The 19,349-nt window shown below is 41.6% G+C and overlaps 1 protein-coding gene across 2 annotated transcripts; it reads left to right on the top strand.

Annotated features, from left to right (window-relative positions):
• Nucleotides 1-3,754: 3,754 nt before the first annotated feature.
• On the top strand, nucleotides 3,755-19,141 carry LOC112241100 (lysophosphatidic acid phosphatase type 6-like). Of its 2 annotated transcripts, none has more exons than XM_042319808.1 (11): nucleotides 3,755-4,047; nucleotides 4,482-4,699; nucleotides 5,151-5,279; nucleotides 10,198-10,328; nucleotides 11,342-11,421; nucleotides 11,527-11,614; nucleotides 11,749-11,881; nucleotides 12,416-12,516; nucleotides 12,708-12,800; nucleotides 15,442-15,607; nucleotides 17,479-19,141. In XM_042319808.1, exons 2-11 carry the CDS (start codon nucleotides 4,487-4,489, stop codon nucleotides 17,611-17,613), a joined length of 1,269 nt encoding a protein of 422 aa, XP_042175742.1. In that variant the 5' UTR covers nucleotides 3,755-4,047; nucleotides 4,482-4,486; the 3' UTR covers nucleotides 17,614-19,141. The 2 variants fall into 2 exon arrangements, with proteins under 2 accessions (XP_042175742.1, XP_024265043.2); XM_024409275.2 differs by having other exon boundaries at nucleotides 4,477-4,699.
• The last annotated feature ends 208 nt before the right edge of the window (nucleotides 19,142-19,349 follow it).

The raw sequence follows: 19,349 nt of genomic DNA, 5'->3' as shown, positions 1-19,349 counted from the left end.
CAACAGACTGGTCCTAAAAATAGTTGCCCTCAAAGAAATACATTGGCATTGCAATGCTGCACCTCTACTCTTGCCTCCAGACAAGCTCTCATCTGGTTGTCCACAGTAGCAGACATACCATTAGGCAGAAGAGGCAATTACCTCAGGCCTCACATCCTCAAAGGGCCTTGTGAGCTGTGCAACCCCCATAATAATGAATCCATAATCATTCCTAATAGATCAATCATGTATTTTCATACATATACATATATTTCATATAAATATTAATATAATCCAAGTATTTCTTATAATAGAAGTAACAAGTGTCATTCATCATCCATGAACTGGTTCATAATAATGGACTATTCCACCCTGACAGAGTTCCCATTCATTGTTTCATGAGATATGATTGCGAAAGTGTTTTTATTGAAATTAAACTGCAGAAATTAGGCGCTTTCAGAGCAGGGCAGAGAAAAGAAAAATAAATCATATTTAATTTTAACAGTTAAATTACCTTAGTTAACACATTTCTTTAGTAAAAAGACAGGTGCTTCTGATAATACTGCCATCGTCATTGAGGAAGAGGACATGTATGTGTAGCCATGTATCTGATGATGTCTGGACAAAAATAGTATAGCAGACTGGCCCCGGCCTTTGGCCTCAATCCCTAACTCCATCCCTGGCCGTCCGGGTGGTTTTATGCATTCTGTCATGTCCTTCTTCAATTAGGGTCCCCTGGGAAACACAAAATAAAACCATGGTTCCCACCCTATATCTAACCTGTCTACTGTAGGTCTACATGCAATCTTAAAGGCTCAACTGAAGAGGCAGTACAGCATTTACTACGATGCAGCCTCTGCAGGGCTTTCATACTTCAGGGCATTCATGCTTCTTGCACCTAGCGAAGCAGAGCAGAGCTATTGTGAAAGAAGTTGTCAAGGAAGTGTGTTTGTGTTTATACAGGACGTACCGCGCCCCCACCTACCGTCAACCAATCATGTCAATGCGGAGCTATACGTAGCCCTCCGTATTGTTAGAAAATTTGAGAGGCGCACAGCGATGCGGTACAGAGCTGATTTGGGCTCTGGAGCCTCCGCAATTGCCGTCACACCATTCATATGAAGCCTCCGACCACATTTTCATATCAAGCATAAATTGGCTTTTACTCGTTCCTTCAAATAGCCTTTATTCACACTACTCATAGCCTTACATTTAATGAATTGGCTACCATGATCATCAATGGATATTCATTTTTAGCCATATTGCCTGTCTGACCATATAGTGATGACTATCAGCTTCATCATTAGATGATGTGAATACATCTTAACATCCAACTTGTATCTACTTTAAAACAACCTTGTAAAACAACACATTTTACTGCACCATTTTTAGACTTCCACACTAAAGCACACGGGACGGGTCTAAAGATCAACTTCAGAACAGGGCTAGTAGGCCTAAGCAGGGGAATTGATGCCATTTCATTTCCAGCCAGAAGAAACATTTAAAGACTTAGTTGTCAAGTAAATCTCCACACATAAAACCATAGACCATTGGCTTATATATGTGTAACAGGGTCAGGATTGCCTTGTTACAAGTAGTAACTTTGAGTATTTATAGTCTATGTTGAATGTGCTCTGATTGAGTACACATGTGCCCCTCCCTATAAATGGGGAGCACATGGTGTGCTCTGGGCGTAAGCCAAGCCAGGTCAGGTAGTCAGTGCTGCACTCCAAGATGCCATGCCTTTCCCTGTCTAGGAGGATTCTTTTTTGTTTTTGTTTTTGTTTGATGATCTTGGTAAGGCATTAAAGTAAACCCTCATTAACTTTTAAAGGTGCACAATTGAGAGCATCCAGTCGGGCTGTATCACCGACCTGGTACGGCAACTGTACCGCCCACAACCGCAGGGCTATGCAGAAGGTGGTGCGGTCTGCACACCACATCACCGGGGGCAAACTACCTGCCCTCCAGGACACCTACAACACCCGATGTCACGGGAAGGCAAAAAAGATCATCAAAGACAATAACCACCGGAGCCACTGCCTGTTACCCCCGCTACCATCCCGAAGGCGAGGTCAGCACAGGTGCATCAAAGCTGGGACAGAGAGATTGAAAAACACCTTCCATCTCAAGGCCATCAGATTGTTAAACAGCCACCACTAGCACAGAGAGGCGGCTGCCTACCTACATACTTGATACCATTGGCCACTTTAATAAATGGAACACTAGTCATTTTAATAATGCCACTCTAAGAATGTTTACATATCTTGCATTACTCATCTCATATGTATATACTGTATACTGTATCCTTCACTATCTATTCTTTACTATCTATTGCATCTTAGCCGCTCTGTCACTGCTCATCCATATATTTTATACTTATATATTCTCATTCCTTTAATAGATTGTGTGTATTGGTTTTTGGTGTGGAATTTTTTAGATATTAGGTTTTGTTGTGGAATTGTTAGATATTACCTGATAGATATTGCTGCACTGTCGGATCTAGAAGCATAAGCATTTCGCTACACTCACAGTAACTGATAACCATGTGTATGTGACCAATAAAATGTGATTTTAAGTATATAGTTTGTTTCTAGGTGTGGCACCATGTAGCTCATTCGGGTAAAGCACTACTTTCTTGGAACATGGTTTTTATTTACATCATTGTGTGTTTTAAAGGGGAAGGACTACATTTTTATAATTAGCCTTGAGCATCAGCCATTTAGTAGTTAACTTGCTGTATTTAATATTATAGCTCTGTGTGGCTTCACTGTGTGCTGTGCTTTGATGTGCCTCTTCACTAGAACCTAATTTGAGTGCTGGAGATTTACGCGTGCTGTGACATATTCACGTAACTTCTGTGGATTATCTGCTATTACCTGCACTTTTAAGAACGCTCTACTTAGTATCTGTTTAGCTCCAGTACTCAAGAATTTGAGAACAAATGCTTTTCATCGTACCCTGAGTTTTACCAACAAACGAATAACATGGTAATAACTAATAAACAACTTATTTGTATTTTTGTCTTGATCCACCACTACCCCAGAGAGCTCCGGGACTGGCTGTCCTCTTAAGACTATTTTTGTTAGACAGCAGAGGCAAATCGAGTTATGAATTAATGGTCGCTTTTACCACTAGTGTGTTAATCATCCTACCGTGTTCCTACCGTGTTTTATCATGCCTGTGCTATCTTCCAGCTGAATGTAATTTATATAACATTATTTCTTGCCCTGCTGCCCAACTCTAATAAATATTGGCACTTTGGTAAACACTGTTTGAAATGTATTTCACAGACCTGTCTTCAACCTGTCCCGAGGACCTCCACTCGTGTGTAAAAAAGCACAGATAGAACAACGAGACAGATATTTCACTGGATGTATTGTGAAGCATCTGCTTGGCGTTTCCATTCACTACCAAATATGGTATTTGAGAGGAAGCCCAATTGCGGGCAGTGGGAGAAGATTTTGGCCGAAATTCTGCAAATTTTCACATCGATTAAACATTTGACGTCAATACAGTTTTCTGTTCCCAAAACTTACATCTGTTACCAACAGAGTGGACTAAAGTTTGTAGACTTTACCTTTGCAAAAATCGCGTTGTTTAAAGGAGCACAAAGGCAAATTGAGTCACGCGCGCTTCACAGACTAGGCGTTCTCTCATGGAAATATGCAGATATTGCTAGAGCGCGCCAATAGGATCTCGTTAGCTCGTGCTTGGCTCTGCCCCTTCTTGTATGTTCTGCCCACCATGGCTCATTTGTTCCCATAGGAAACGAAAGAATGTTGTATATCTTGGTTTACTTATAAAATTATTTTAAAAACTGGCCTAATACAGTTTAAGGGGGGAAGAGGGAAATGACGTTCGTGGGCAGCTTTTTCGGGAAGAGTAGTTTACCGCTACCATTTGATTCGCTTTGAAAGCATGGATCATACCAGAAAGGACTACATATTCCAAAAAACCTTTTATCCTTAACCGGTGCAGTGTTTTCAAAATAGCTTGAGTTAGTCCATAGGGGATTTTTATCTGAAACATTTGTTGGCTAGTTAACTGTTCCAGTGCTTATTAAACGTAAGTACATTTGAGTTCAAAGCCGTGTGCCATTCAAGTAGCTTGAGATGTAACGTTAGCTAACCCCTAATCGATAGAATGACTAATTTCTTACGTTTGACATTAACTAGCTATGAGTTGACATTTGTTGATAGCTAGCTAACCTTCAGTCTGCAGCAACTGCTCGATCTTGACGGCTAGCTAGCTAAGAGTCATTAGCTCAGTGGCAGCCAGCTTGTTCGTAGCTCCTGCTTCAAAACTTGCTGCCATCGCCACCAAAATATCAAGTGCCATGTTCAACCATACTGCAGTTGTATAACTACCCGGTAATAAACTCTGGAGTCGCTGACATTACAATGTATGAAGATCATAAACTGGTTCGTTGTAAATTATTGACTGTGCTAGCTAAATATGTTTTCAATGTTGTAATTGTGCGGTCTGTCTCGGCAGCACAGTAATCATGAGGAAGCTCTGGACCAAAGCAGGTGTTCTGGGCTCGGTATCCATGGCGTTTGGATCCATGTTCTGGTCTCAGAAGAAGACGGAAACGACTCAGACGGGTTCGACCACCGCATGCACGGAACCACCTTCTCCTTATGAGCTCAAACTCGTGCAAGTCCTGTTCCGCCACGGAGCCCGAACTCCGCTGAAGTCTATACCGGATGTCATGGAGGTGAGGGACCATTTATATCAAATATGGTGAATAAATAATACATTAAGATGTCCCACTCTTGCCTTTTACCGTAGAAAACAATATGAGTTCCGGTCTGCTTAACGGGGTGGCTCTCCCATAGGCACCAATGCATTAGCAGCTGGGTGTGAATGATCTACTTAATGTATTCACTTAATTCATTAACCAGAACAAATGAGGGAGTGGGATGTCTTGTTTCCTTTTCCATCTCTGCCTGTGTTCTGCCCCTGAACAAGGCAGTTAACCCACTGTTCTTAGGCCGTCATTGAAAATAAGAATTTGTTCTTAACTGACTTGCCTACTTAAATAAAGCTTTAAAAAAATAATAATTGTTTTTTTTTTTATGTTTAGCCTCATTGACAAGACAATGCATGCTGAAGGTATGGTCACCAGTATCTGAAAAGCTAAAATACTTCCTTGTCCTGTCTCTCAGGCCCAGTGGGTGCCTAACCTCCTGGAACCCCCAGCACACACACATATCAACTATGTGGTGACAGACCTGGAAGGAGGTCCACGGCCCTCCTCACCAGTGGAGGACAGCTACCGGGCCAACATACTGAGTGTGAGTGTGTGTGTGAGCAGAGGAAGTTGTACCTAGAGAGATAGGGTCAGGGCGAGGAGTAGGCGCTTTGATAAATATGGTTAGTGTTGTTACGGTGACCGTATTTCTGCCACACCCGCTGTCACGAGTCATGAAGGCAGTCAAATTCCACGGGACTGTTTAGTCACAGTAATTAGGCTTCTCCAAGCTCTGATGCTGCTGCTGATGGTCATTAGTAGTCTGCCAAACTTGCTAACTGGCTGGTGCTCAGCACGCTATTATTCTTCTAATCACTCTGACGACATCAATGCAAATGTAATCGAAAATCTTATCAAACACTTCATGAGAGCTCATGTTGCGCAACATTTCTACAGGCTATGCAATTGCGTGAGAATGTGATGGCCTCTATTTAAAAAGAGGCGTATCCCATCAGTTTCTATAGGCTAGACCTACTACATTTATTTCTCAACTTTCCTAATATTAAGCACATTTCTTTCCTGTACAACAGGAGTATAGCCTAACTGGCTGGCATGAAAATGAACCACAGGAAAAGCGTCCTCCATTCGCTTTTTAAGTGCATAAATAAGTGCATATTTTTCCCCCTGCCCCAGTATCCAGACAGATGCATGATAATGGTCCATTCTAAATCAAAACAAATGTCACACATATATTATTTAGTATATGTAAAGACAATATTAAATCAAGAACAGTCTGATAGTCTAATATTTTCACCTATCACTTGGGAATTACAGTACCAGTCAAAAGATTGGAGACACCTACTTATTCCAGGGTTTTTCTTTATTTTTACTACTTTCTACATTGTAGAAAAATAGTGAAGACCATCAATACTATGAAATAGCACATATGGAATCATGTAGTAACCAAAAGTGTTAAACAAATCAAAATATATTTTCTGTTTGAGATTCTTCAAAGTAGCCAACCTTTGCCTTGATGACAGCTTTGCACACTCTTTGCATTCTCTCAACCAGCTTCATGAGGTAATAACCTGGAATGCATTTTAATTGACAGGTGTGCCTTGTCAAAAGTTATTTTGTGAAATTTCTTTCCTTCTTAATGCGTTTGAGCCAATCAGTTGTGTTGTGACAAGGTAGGGCTGGTATACATAGTGTATTATTGATTGGATGTTTGTTTATTCCATGTGTGTTGTTGTATGTGTCGAACTGCTTTGCTTTATCTTGGCCAGGTCGCAGTTGCAAATGAGAACTTGTTCTCAACTAGCTTACCTGGTTAAATAAAGGTGAAATAAATACAAATAAAAAATACAGAAGCCCTATTTAATAAAAGACCAAGTCCATATTATGGCAAGAACAGCTCAAATAAGCAAAGAGAAACGACAGTCCATCTTTAAAGTTTCTTCAAGTGCAGTCGCAAAAACCATCAAACGCTATGATGAAACTAGCTCTCATGAGGACCTCCACAGGAAAGGAAGAACTAGAGTCACCTCTGCTGCAGAGGAAAATTTCATTAGAGTTACTAGCCTCAGAAATTGCAGCCCAAATAAATGCTTCACAGAATTCGAGTAACAGACACCTCTCAACATCAACTGTTCAGAGGAGACTGTTTGAATCAGGCCTTCATGGTAGAATTGCTGCAAATAAACCACTACTAAAGGACACCAATAATAAAAAGAGACTTGCTTGGGCCAAGAAACTTGAGCAATGGAGATTAGAATGGTGAAAATCTGTCCTTTGGTCTGTTGAGTCCAGATTTGAGATTTTTGGTTACAACTGCCGTGTCTTTGTGAGACACAGACTGGTGAACAGATTATCTCCGCATGTGTGGTTCCCACCGTGAAGCATGGCGGAGGAAGTGTGATGGTGTGGGGGTGCTTTGCTGGTGACACTGTCAGTGAATTATTTAGAATTTAAGGCACACTTAACCAGCATGGCTACCACAGCATTCTGCAGCAATAATCCATACCATCTGGTTTGGGTTTAGTGGGACTATCATTTATTTTTCAACAGGACAATGACTAACACAGCCTGGAGGTGTGTTAAGGGCTATTTGACCAAAAAGGAGAGTAATGTAGTGCTGCATCAGATGACCTGGCCTCCACAATCACCCGGCCTCAATCCAATTGAGATGGTTTGGGATGAGTTGGACAGCAGAGTGAAGGAAAAGCAGCCAACAAGTGCGCAGCATATGTGGGAACGCCTTCAAGACTGTTGGAAAAGCATTCCCCATGAAGCTGGTTGAGAGAATGTCAAGAGTGTGCAAAGCTGTCATCAAGGCAAAGGGTGATTACTTTGAAGAATCTCAAATATAAAATACATTTCTTTAACACTTTTTTTGTTTTCTACATGATTCCATGTGTTATTTCATAGTTTTGATGTCTTATTCTACAATGTAGAAAATAGTAAAAAATAAAGGAAACCCCTTGAATGAGTAGGTGTCCAAACTTTTGACTGGTACTGTATATATTATCACTTGTGAATGAAGCATATATAACATGAGTAAATGCGCAGCTTGTGTACAGTAAGGCAAGAAACGGTACATGCCTTTTTTTTAGAATCATAGTTGATCAGCACATGTAACGTAGCCAATAGGCCTATATGTTTTGATACGGTTTGTATCACAACTAACGTGGCCAAATGGCTTCTTAAAATTAAGCACATTAATCCACTTTACAACGGCTGTAGAGCCTAATTGGCATACATAAGCAGCGCGTGACTTTCAAGTTTTGGGAAGATAATTTTCACCATAAAAATGCACCTTTAAAATAAAATGACATGCATAATCGTATTTGCGGTCACTTTTGAAAATGGTGTTTTCCTTTTAATTGATTGCATTTTGGATCATTCGTGCTTATAGCCTACTGCCATGTGCGCATTGATGCGCTTATAATGTAAAGAAATAGCCTAATAGTTTATCAACATTTTAAGCAAAATGTTCTGATCTGTTGCATCAGTCCTCATTGCTTAAAAATGCTAGTGGTTGTATTCATTTGGGATCTATCGCAACCCACAACTGTCCAAGACTATGTTCAAAATATTTATTTCTCGCACAGAATAGAATAGGTCAACCTTTGTCCCATGGGGGATGGTAGATTGACATAGGCTAGTGCTTTTGCTGTTCGTTAGGCCTACTCATCTTGTTGGCTGCCATAAAGTAAATGTGGACAGTTCTTCCAATATCTTCAATATTATGCTCGGAATTAGATAAGGACGTGTGCAGTTGCATCCCAGATGTGTCTTTCACTTGTAGCATTTGAGAAAGACCCGATCACCTGACGGGTATTGGCTAATAAGAATTGAGCTATTTGAGAGAGCCATGTGAGTGAGAGGTGCTTCAGAGCACGCAGCCGGGAGAAGGGAATTATAATTTGTCCCATCAGCCCAATGGCACAATGTACACTGGCTGCAAAAGGCATGGATTTTTTTTATGGGGCATTAAGGCCACACAAACGGGATGCTGCCGGGAATTTTGAGGCATCATCATGCTTGTCAAATTGTGAATGAGAGACTGATAAAGTGTGTACAGCCTGTGCAAATAACAAAGCAGAGCTCATAACTTTCATGCAACTGTTTTCAAATCATCATTAGAGTCACATCATCCAGCCTTAGAATGTATTAATAATCAAAACAAATAGCCCAACATTTGTATCGCAACTAAAGTTGCATAAATAACTAAATTAGGCATATAGCAGGACCTGTTTATTTCCTAACCGCAATACACAGAATAGCTACATGTGCTCACTCCCTCAAATCGTTTGGAGAAAATATCCTTTCTATTTTATTCAGCTATGTTCAATTGTTTTCTTCATAATATAAGAAAATGCCACGGACTTCTAAGCAAATCTTGTCAGCTATATGAACTAGTGTAGCCCACAGCCATATGGCATAGCCAGTTCCGGGCACAACATAAGGACAACTTATGTTCTTCTGAAATGGACTACATTTTCTTCATATCATGTTTCTTTAGATCTGTATTTTAAAAAATGATTTATTGTTTTATTAAATGGATTTATTTTATTATTATTTTTAAAAATTGTGGATCAGCTTAATATTGCGGAAAGAATGTTGCTTCCATCAATGTAATTGTCTGCATCATTTCCAATCCCCCATATATTTTTGGGGTAAATATATACAGTATATCACAAAAGTGAGTACACCCCTCACATCTTTGTAAATATTTGAATATATCTTTTCATGTGACAACACTGAAAATATTACACTTTGCTACAATGTAAATTAGTGAGTGTACAGCTTGTATAACAGTGTACATTTGCTGTCCCCTCAAAATAACTCAACACACAGCCGTTAATGTCTAAACCGCTGGCAACAAAAGTGAGTACACCCTAAGTGAAAATGTCCAAATTGGGCCCAAAGTGTCAATATTTTGTGTGGCCACCATCATTTTCCAGCACTGCCTTAACCCTCTTGGGCATGGAGTTCACCAGAGCTTCACAGGTTGCCACTGGAGTCCTCTTCCACTCCTCCATGACGACATCACGGAGCTGGTGGATGTTAGAGATCTTGCACTCCTCCACCTTCCGTTTGAGGATGCCCCACAGATGCTCAATAGGGTTTAGGACTGGAGACATGCTTGGCCAGTCCATCACCTTTACCCTCAGCTTCTTTAGCAAGGCAGTGGTCGTTATACTTGCCTTTAGTGAGAGGTCTAATGCTTTAATATTTAATCATTTCTGCCCTCCGAATTCATATTCATTATATAAATAGGCTGAGTATACTGAGTATGTCATGTACAATTATAATTCAAATGCTTTTAACTGATTGAACAAATATATATATTTGCTTATTTGTGGTGTGGTTTTCATGTTAGGCCTTTTGGGCTTCCAGCCTCACTTGCACACTGTTTTTTCCAGTTTTTTTTATCTGTACTGTTTTGTCTTTCACTTATTTTCTTTGGTGTGAATAAATAAAACCTAACCTTTGACCCCTGTCCTTTTCCCCTGAAGGGGGGTACGTACCCAGGTCAGTTGACCACGGTGGGCATGCAACAGCTGTATGAGCTGGGAGAGAGGCTGAGGAAGAGGTACATCAAAGACACTGCCTTCCTCAACCCCACCTTCAGCCCTACAGAGGTCTAGTAAGTACTGCAGCCTTCCTCAACCCCCACCTTCAGCCCTACAGAGGTTTAGTAAGTACTGCAGCCTTCCTCAACCCCTACCTTCAGCCCTACAGAGGTCTAGTAAGTACTGCAGCCTTCCTCAACCCCCACCTTCAGCCCTACAGAGGTCTAGTAAGTACCACAACCTTCCTCAACCCCCACTTTCAGCCCTACAGAGGTCTAGTAAGTACCATAGCCTTTCTCAACCCCCACCTTCAGCCCTACAGAGGTCTAGTAAGTACCACAACCTTCCTCAACCCCCACCTTCAGCCCTACAGAGGTCTAGTAAGTACCATAGCCTTTCTGAACCCCCACCTTCAGCCCTACAGAGGTCTAGTAAGTACCATAGCCTTTCTCAACCCCTACCTTCAGCCCTACAGAGGTCTAGGAAGTACCACAACCTTCCTCAACCCCCACCTTCAGCCCTTCAGGAAGTACCATAGCCTTTCTCAACCCCTACCTTCAGCCCTACAGAGGTCTAGGAAGTACCACAACCTTCCTCAACCCCCACCTTCAGCCCTACAGAGGTCTAGGAAGTACCATAGCCTTTCTCAACCCCCACCTTCAGCCCTACAGAGGTCTAATATGTACCACAGCCACATGTGCTCTTGTCAATAGCCTGGTAGTCACGTTCTGTAGCCAACTCAGATCCGCATCTAGGTAACATGAAGGTAACTTAAGTAACATCAGCCTAGCTAACGTATAGGTCACCTAGGTAACGAGAATGGCTTACTCAGAAAAACTTCCAAATGGACTAATTCGAGGTAAAAAGGAGTTGGAGCACTCAACAAAACAAGACAGAGATTGATTTTGTCATTGTTGTTGAGCACCCCTCCTTTCCTTTTTTGCTGAAGCGTAAAGGCCCACCTGAGCTGTCACCTAGGTAACATCAGGCTAGGTAACATAAAGGTTGAAGACATAATACCACAGTACATGTACAAGACATTGATATATTCTTCTAATATATATGCCGTTTCGTCTCTCTCTCCCAGTGTGCGTTCCACTAACATTGTAAGGACCATAGAGTCTGCCAAGTGCCTGGTAGCAGGGCTGTTCCAGCAAAGCCAGAGTGGTAGGTGTCACTGTATGTTTGTTTGTTTATGTGCGTATGAGGCATGTGTGTCAAAGACCAGTATTTCCGATCTCCTAATGTTGCTCCCCCTCTCTTCTTCTGAAGACATGGTTTCCATTCTGACGACTGAGGCAGAGTCAGAGATCCTGTACCCTAACTACCACGGGTGCAGACTGCTCAAACACCTCAGCGGGTTAGTGAGTGACTGGCTGGGTCCCTTTCCTATACATTTTTGTGTTTGGCTGGATCTCTCACTCTTTAATGTTTGTGATTGGTTGTTTCTGTCTTGTTGATTTTTGTGATTGGCTGTGTCTGTGTGTGCTGTAGTCATCGCTGGGCGGAGTCGTCCACTCTGCCAGACATCGCTGCAGACTTGAGGAGCATCCAGAGTGCTCTGGGCATCGCTGCCCACCAACGGGTTGACTTCATCCTCATCAGGGATGACATGGTGGCCAGAGAGGTGACACAATGCAACAAATATATATATTCTTAATTTCAAACCTTTTCTTGACAAAATGTATTATGAGATCCAAAGGTATAAATAGTGATACTGTCATTGTCACGACTTCCGCCGAAGTCGGTTCCTCTCCTTGTTCGGGCTGCGCCCGGTGTCGCCGGTCTTCTAGCCATCATCGATCCATTTTTCATTTTCCATTTGTTTTGTCGTGTCTTCTCACACACCTGGTCTCAGTATCCCTCATTACATGTTGTGTATTTAACCCTCTTCCCCCCATGTCTTTGTACAGAATTGTTTATTGTAAGTGCATGTGCACATTTTCTCTGGTGCGTGATGGGTTTTGTACCCATTTGTTTATTATTCTGGTTTCCAGGGGTTTTATGAATATAACTGCTCCGTTGAATACCCAGTTTTGCTCTCCTGCGCCTTACTTCCCTTCCCTTTTGCTAGTTACAGCAAAATTACTTAGTCATTTTGTTTGCATTGCATGGAGATGTTAACATGACAAAGTGTGTGTGTGTGTGTGTGTTATATCAGACACACGGACTGCCCTGCCCACCAATCCTGGACTCCTGGAGGAACACAGTGGAGCAGAGAGCTGTGGAGATGATCTGTCACATCTACGAACCCAGCAAGAGGTCAGGGGTCAAAGGGTAGTTGGATGTAAATACAGATGGGCCTGTGTAGAGGGCCGGGTAGTAGAACAGAGACAATATAGTTCCCTGTTTCATGAGCATAAGCTGCTTTCTTATTCCACATTCAGAAATAAATTCCCCCAAGACAGTTGTTGTTTCCTTCATCTTGTCTGAGGTTTGCTTGTTGTGATCAGGGAGAACCTGCAGCTGTGTGTGGGTCCCCTCTTCCACACCCTGATGGGCAACATTGAAGACCATCTAAAGGGCACAACCTCAGAGTCCAACAGGTGAGTTAGTCTTACTTTTGATTGCATTCATTTTGAATGGGGCTGTGAACCGGAGCTGCCTCCCGGCCGTGAACCGGGTGCCCCGCTCTGGCCAACGACGAAGTGACCTAGATTTTAGCATGTGGATTAATCAACAACAAAAAATAATAATAATCAAATGTATTTATATAGTCCTTCTTACATCAGCTGATATCTCAAAGTGCTGTACAGAAACCCAGCCTAAAACCCCAAACAGCAAGCAATGCAAGTGTAGAAGCACGGTGGCTAGGAAAAACTCCCTAGAAAGGCCAAAACCTAGGAAGAAACCTAGAGAGGAACCAGGCTATGAGGGGTGGCCAGTCCTCTTCTGGCTGTGCCGGGTGGAGATTATAACAGAACATGGCCAAGATATTCAAATGTTCATAAATGACCAGCATGGTCAAACAATAATAATCACAGTAGTTGTCGAGGGTGCAACAAGTCAGCACCTCAGGAGTAAATGTCAGTTGGCTTTTCTTTGCCGATCATTGAGAGTATCTGTACCGCTCCTGCTGTCTCTAGAGAGTTGAAAACAGCAGGTCTGGGACAGGTAGCACGTCCAGTGCTACCTGTCCAAGATGAGTAAGATTCAGTGTTTTCACATGCAAAAGTGATTGCTTTTGATTTATCTGCCTTCCCAATGAAAACAATTTTGAAAATTTGAACATATACAGTGGGGCAAAAAAGTATTTAGTCAGCCACCAATTGTGCAAGTTCTCCCACATAGGTACATAGGTACACTTCAACTATGACAGACAAAATGAGGGGGAAAAATCCAGAAAATCACATTGTAGGATTTTTTATGAATTTATTTGCAAATTATGGTGGAAAATAAGTATTTGGTCACCTACAAACAAGCAAGATTTCTGGCTCTCACAAACCTGTAACTTCTTCTTTAAGGGGCTCCTCTGTCCTCCACTTGTTACCTGTATTAGTGGCACCTGTTTGAACTTGTTATCATTATAAAAGACACCTGTCCACAACCTCAAGCAGTCACACTCCAAACTCCACTATGGCCAAGACCAAAGAGCTGTCAAAGGACACCAGAAACAAAATTGTAGACCTGCACCAGGCTGGGAAGACTGAATCTGCAATAGGTAAGCAGCTTGGTTTGAAGAAATCAACTGTGGGAGCAATTATTAGGAAATGGAAGACATACTGATAATCTCCCTCGATCTGGGGATCCACGCATGATCTCAACCCGTGGGGTCAAAATGATCACAAGAACGGTGAGCAAAAATCCCAGAACCACACGGGGGGACCTAGTGAATGACCTGCAGAGATCTGGGACCAAAGTAACAAAGCCTACCATCAGTAACACACTACACCACCAGGGACTCAAATCCTGCAGTGCCAGACGTGTCCCCCTGCTTAAGCCAGTACATGTCCAGGCCCATCTGAAGTTTGCTAGAGAGCATTTGGATGATCTAGAAGAAGATTGGGAGAATGTCATATGGTCAGATGAAACCAAAATATAACTTTTTGGTAAACTCAACACGTCATGTTTGGAGGACGAAGAATGCTGATTTGCATCCAAAGAACACCATACCTACTGTGAAGCATGGGGGTGGAAACATCATGCTTTGGGGCTGTTTTTCTGCAAAGGGACCAGGACGACTGATCCGTGTAAAGGAAAGAATGAATGGGGCCATGTATCGTGATATTTTGAGTGAAAACCTCCTTCCATCAGCAAGGGCATTGAAGATGAAACGTGGCTGGGTCTTCCAGCATGACAATGATCCCAAACACACCGCCCGGGCAACGAAGGAGTGGCTTCGTAAGAAGCATTTCAAGGTCCTGGAGTGGCCTAGCCAGTCTCCAGATCTCAACCCCATAGAAAATCTTTGGAGGGAGTTGAAAGTCCGTGTTGCCCAACAACAGCCCCAAAACATCACTGCTCTAGAGGAGATCTGCATGGAGGAATGGGCCAAAATACCAGCAACAGTGTGTGAACCTTGTGAAGACTTACAGAAAACGTTTGACCTCTGTCATTGCCAACAAAGGGTATATAACAAAGTATTGAGAGAAACTTTTGTTATTGACCAAATACTTATTTTCCACCATAATTTGCAAATAAATTCATAAAAAATCCTACAATGTGATTTTCTGAATTTTTTTTTCTTCTCATTTTGTCTTTCATAGTTGAAGTGTACCTATGATGAAAATTACAGGCCTCTCTCATATTTTTAAGTGGGAGAACTTGCACAATTGGTGGCTGACTAAATACTTTTTCGCCCCACTGTAATTTATGGAAAAGAGATTCATTTCTGAACGATGCATCATGCTGCCTTGGTGACAACATGAATGAGTGGTGCAGATTACGGTTTGATTTGAGAAGGGAGTGCCTGCAAGGGATTGATGATTAGTTGACATGTAGAATCAGATGTGCTTGTCCAGGGCCACAAACAAAATATGTACTGTTTGGGGGGGTACTAGAGGACTGCAATATAAAACACAGCCAATAAGAGATTTATTGAGCTGCAGATCTCAACCCAACCACTTGATGGTAGCAAATGTAATTTTCTAAATGGCACATTCTTCGTTTTTCGTTCCCTACCCCTACTTGTTGCTGAACATCAGAAATGTTCTGAGGGCATTTTCACATATGTGTTTTTTCTCTCAGGAAGCTGTTCCTGTACTCTGCCCACGACACCACTCTGATGCCCTGTCTCATGGCTCTGGGGGTTTTTGACATGCAATGGCCACCGTACGCAGCTGACATCACCCTGGAGCTGCATCAACACAGGCAAACCAAAGAGGCCTTTGTCAAAGTGTCCTACATTGGCAAGGTATGGTCTAGGGCAGGGTTTCCGTTAGCCGGCAATTTCCGGATTTTGGCCCAAATTAAATAAATGAAAAACCGATCAATTAAACTGTTGCCACCCAGAAAAAAAATCTGATTGCAAAATAATGCTTTTTATTCATTGATGGAAATACCAGTTGATGGAAATACATTTGACCATCATGCTTATCGGTCTATAGCACAGGAGGTTGGTGGCACCTTAATTAGTGGGAACGGCTTGTGGTAATGACTGGAGTGGAATCAGTTGAATGGTATCAAACACATGGAAACTGTGTTTGATTCCATTCACTCCGTTTCAGACATTATTAGGAGCCTTCCTCCACTGGTCTATAGGTTAACTAGCATCATTTTATGGAATTAAATTGGCCTGTGTGTATCGTGTGTTAAACAGTTTTGGTGTATGATTAAAAGATCACCTCCCATTCACCATTCAAGTGCAGTCAAAAAGGCTATCAGTGTGTCACCCTCCACTTTACAATGTGAGCTGAAGGCAGTATGCATTTTGAAAACATACTTAATTGTTTGAAACCTGAATGTTTTATTTCATATTATGAGGCCTGTTTTACCTTGCTTCAAAGTAGCCTATATGCTAAATCTGACCATGGAAACGTGTAGGCAATTATTTTTATTAAGACTTCATAGGTGGCACATGAGTTTCAAGTTTGGGGAAGCTTACAATTTATCCTGCCATGTCTACCGTTATGCATGCCAGTTATGATTTTCATTATAATCATTTTTGTGGATTAGTTTTATTTTATCAATAACGTTTTTGTTTCTCAAAATCATTGTCATGTGGTTAATCATAATCTGAATTGAAATGATTAAAATCTAAAAGTTAAAAATCAACTAATGCGAGATCACCAGCCTCTGCCGTATTGACACACCGTGACCCATTGGTGGCTAAAGAAATTAATGCATAGCGCGCATAGTCTATAACTGCCCTTGTTCTTACACACCAAGGATTGGTGATTATTGAGGATGAGATTGTTGGAAAGATTTTTGAAATATATAGCACTTTGTGACATCAGCTGGTGTAAAAAGGGCTTTATAAATGTATAAATACATTTGATTGAAATAGCTTACCTTAAAGAACTATAGTTTTAATATGTTATCATTTGCATTGGATGTTAAACACTTTACATTTACTACTGGTGACATGTTCTGGGGAATATTTTTTTTATGTAAGGGCAAACAATTCACACAAACAATGAATGCACAAGAATTGGCAGGAGACAGCTGAGCTGTTCTGGAGAGACACACACCCCCTTCTTGTCTCAACATTTTACAATTATGCTCAAGACACATTATCTTCACACACATTTTAGAAGTTTTTCACTGACAGCCGCAATTCAATAATCCGCTAAGCCTATTGCCAAGCATGCTTCCCAAATAGACATCGGACTACGACCGTGTGATTTTTGAAACAATCCACATCATATAGCAACCCATCCTAGTTGTTGCCACTTTAGATTCCCTCTCTTTCTAAGTTTCCAACAGAGATTTCCATCTCTCACATATGGAACAGCTATCAGCTGTGCTGTTTAGAATGGTATTTTCCCTGTTGCGCTCTTTTGAATGGTGTTTTCCCACAAATTGTATTTGCCCTAATGGGTTATACATCCAATGCTTATGGGTCCGGTACATTTCTCAAATGGCAGGTACATTTAAATCTTCCCGGTCACATTGTCCAGTGCCATATTTTCCGAACTGAGAACTTGGTCTAGGGCGCAAGTGTGCTAGGAAAGAGGCAAGGCTCATATTTAAACACTTTCAGGACCCTCTTTCTCTCTGAGAAAGTTAGTGATCTCTTTTTGTGTGTGTGTCTTTCTTATGTTCTTTGTTTCTTTGTGTCTGTAGGACCAGTTGATTCCAGGCTGTAGTGGAGTCTACTGCCCACTGCAGGAATTCAAGCAGGCCTTCTCTAACTACTCACTGACCTCTGAACTCTATGAGTCGCTCTGCAACCGCACAGAGGACATGGCCGACCCCTGAGGCTTCCACACTCTCACTGTTACCAGCCACCCTGTTTACATCCCACCAGACATCCACTCTCCAGCCCTAGCCTAGCATTAGCCCGTGTATTAGAGTATTTAGTATGTTAGGATACCTCATTGTTTAAGCCAGGGGTGGGCAAACTTTTTGGCTTGAGGGCCATATCGGGATTTAGAAATTTGATGAAAGGCCGTACAGATTTTTGGGGGCTTTTTTTATCTATACATTTTTTTGAATCAATTTGCAGGCCAGAAAATAGGTCCATTGTAAATGGGTCCATTATAAATAACCCATTGGGCTCCCTAGTGGCACAGCATCTCAGTGCTAGAGATGTCACTACAGACCCTTGTTCGATTCCAGGCTGAATCACAACTGGCTGCGGTTGGGAGTCCCATAGGGTGGCGCACAATTGGACCAGTATTGTCTGGGGTAGGCCATCATTGTAAATAAGAATTTGTTCTTAACTGGCTTGCCTAGTTAAATAAATCTAATCAAATAGGTCCATTATAATGTTCTATCAAGTTTTAGACATTCAAGTGTGGCCTGGAGTGTTTATGTTAACCTAAATTATAATTTCCCCCCCACATTTATTTTATTATTTTGTATCTCCCGTGGGCTGGATTGAATGGTCATGTGGGCCAGAGTTTGCCTGTCCCTGGTCTAAATGTACAAAGGTAGCGTCACTGTCAAAGTGGATAACTGGCTTTGAAACCACACCCAGGGCAATAGGCATCCTGTGTGGTACTGCTTCAACTGGTTGAGATAGTCAGTCCTGTGTGGCTCAGTTGGTAGAGCATGGTGCTTGTAACACCAGGTTTCTGGGTTTGATTCCCATGGGGGACCAGTATGAAAATGTATGCACACGCTTTGGATAAGAGCGTTGCTAAATGACTAAGATGAAGAAAGTTTTACTTTACAAAGTAAATCTTAATAATATTGAAATAATCTGGTGATATTATAATGCCTAAAATGTTACCAATTATAATCATAAATGTACTTTCTGCGACAGTACTATGCACAGAGCGATGTGCTTTTATGTCTGTAGATACACTGCATTTACCTGGTTATTACTTTATGCACAGCACTGTAAATGACAGGGCTTATAGATACTGTATATTGACTTTCTGAAATGTTCTGGCTTTGTTTTTTTTGAGAGTGAACCAAAATGCTTCACAGCAAACTGCAATCTTCTCCTCAGGGGAAAACCAAGCACTTCATGTACATAGTGCTCATTAACCAAGGGTACCAAAATGTATGGTGTGTATGAGAGTGTGTGTTTACCCACTCAGAATCATTCATTTTAGAACCTTTTTAAAAAGGGATTTATTCTGTTTACGATATGTTGTGAGTGAAACAGTAGGTGCCTTCTTTTAGGAATGTGTTGATTATATTGAGTGTATAAATTATATGCATGGACATGTGAGCAAATATACACTACACACTGGAGTGTTTATTGGTTCTAGGTCTCATCATGGGGAGTTGACCTGACTTTGGAGTGGTGGTTATAATAAAGAGTTGGTCAAGGCTTTGTCTGTCTCTAATGTGCAACACCAGTGGTCATATGGTCAGTCAGTGGTCGTTGTAAGGATACCTGACCCACAGTTTTCAGTCATGTGTTAGATCATGTATCATGGATGACTGTATGATGTAAGACAAACCGGCTCCAAGACAATGGGCGCATTTGAGCAGATCAGTCGGTGAAAATGGTTGGTCACCACTTATCAAAGGGGATAACA

Source organism: Oncorhynchus tshawytscha, linkage group LG03, assembly GCF_018296145.1.
Source record: "Oncorhynchus tshawytscha isolate Ot180627B linkage group LG03, Otsh_v2.0, whole genome shotgun sequence".
Lineage (NCBI taxonomy): Eukaryota > Metazoa > Chordata > Actinopteri > Salmoniformes > Salmonidae > Oncorhynchus > Oncorhynchus tshawytscha.
This window is presented reverse-complemented; position numbering and strand designations above follow the sequence as displayed.

What these genes read in the sequence shown, in the direction of transcription:
- LOC112241100 (XM_042319808.1), top strand. Translation starts at nt 4,487, where the DNA reads ATGAGGAAGCTCTGGACCAAAGCAGGTGTTCTGGGCTCGGTATCCATG. An exon ending in CTGCTCAAACACCTCAGCGG is followed by an intron (nt 11,615 to 11,748) that starts GTTAGTGAGTGA and finishes TGTGTGCTGTAG; the next exon opens with TCATCGCTGGGCGGAGTCGT. An exon ending in ATGACATGGTGGCCAGAGAG is followed by an intron (nt 11,882 to 12,415) that starts GTGACACAATGC and finishes GTGTTATATCAG; the next exon opens with ACACACGGACTGCCCTGCCC.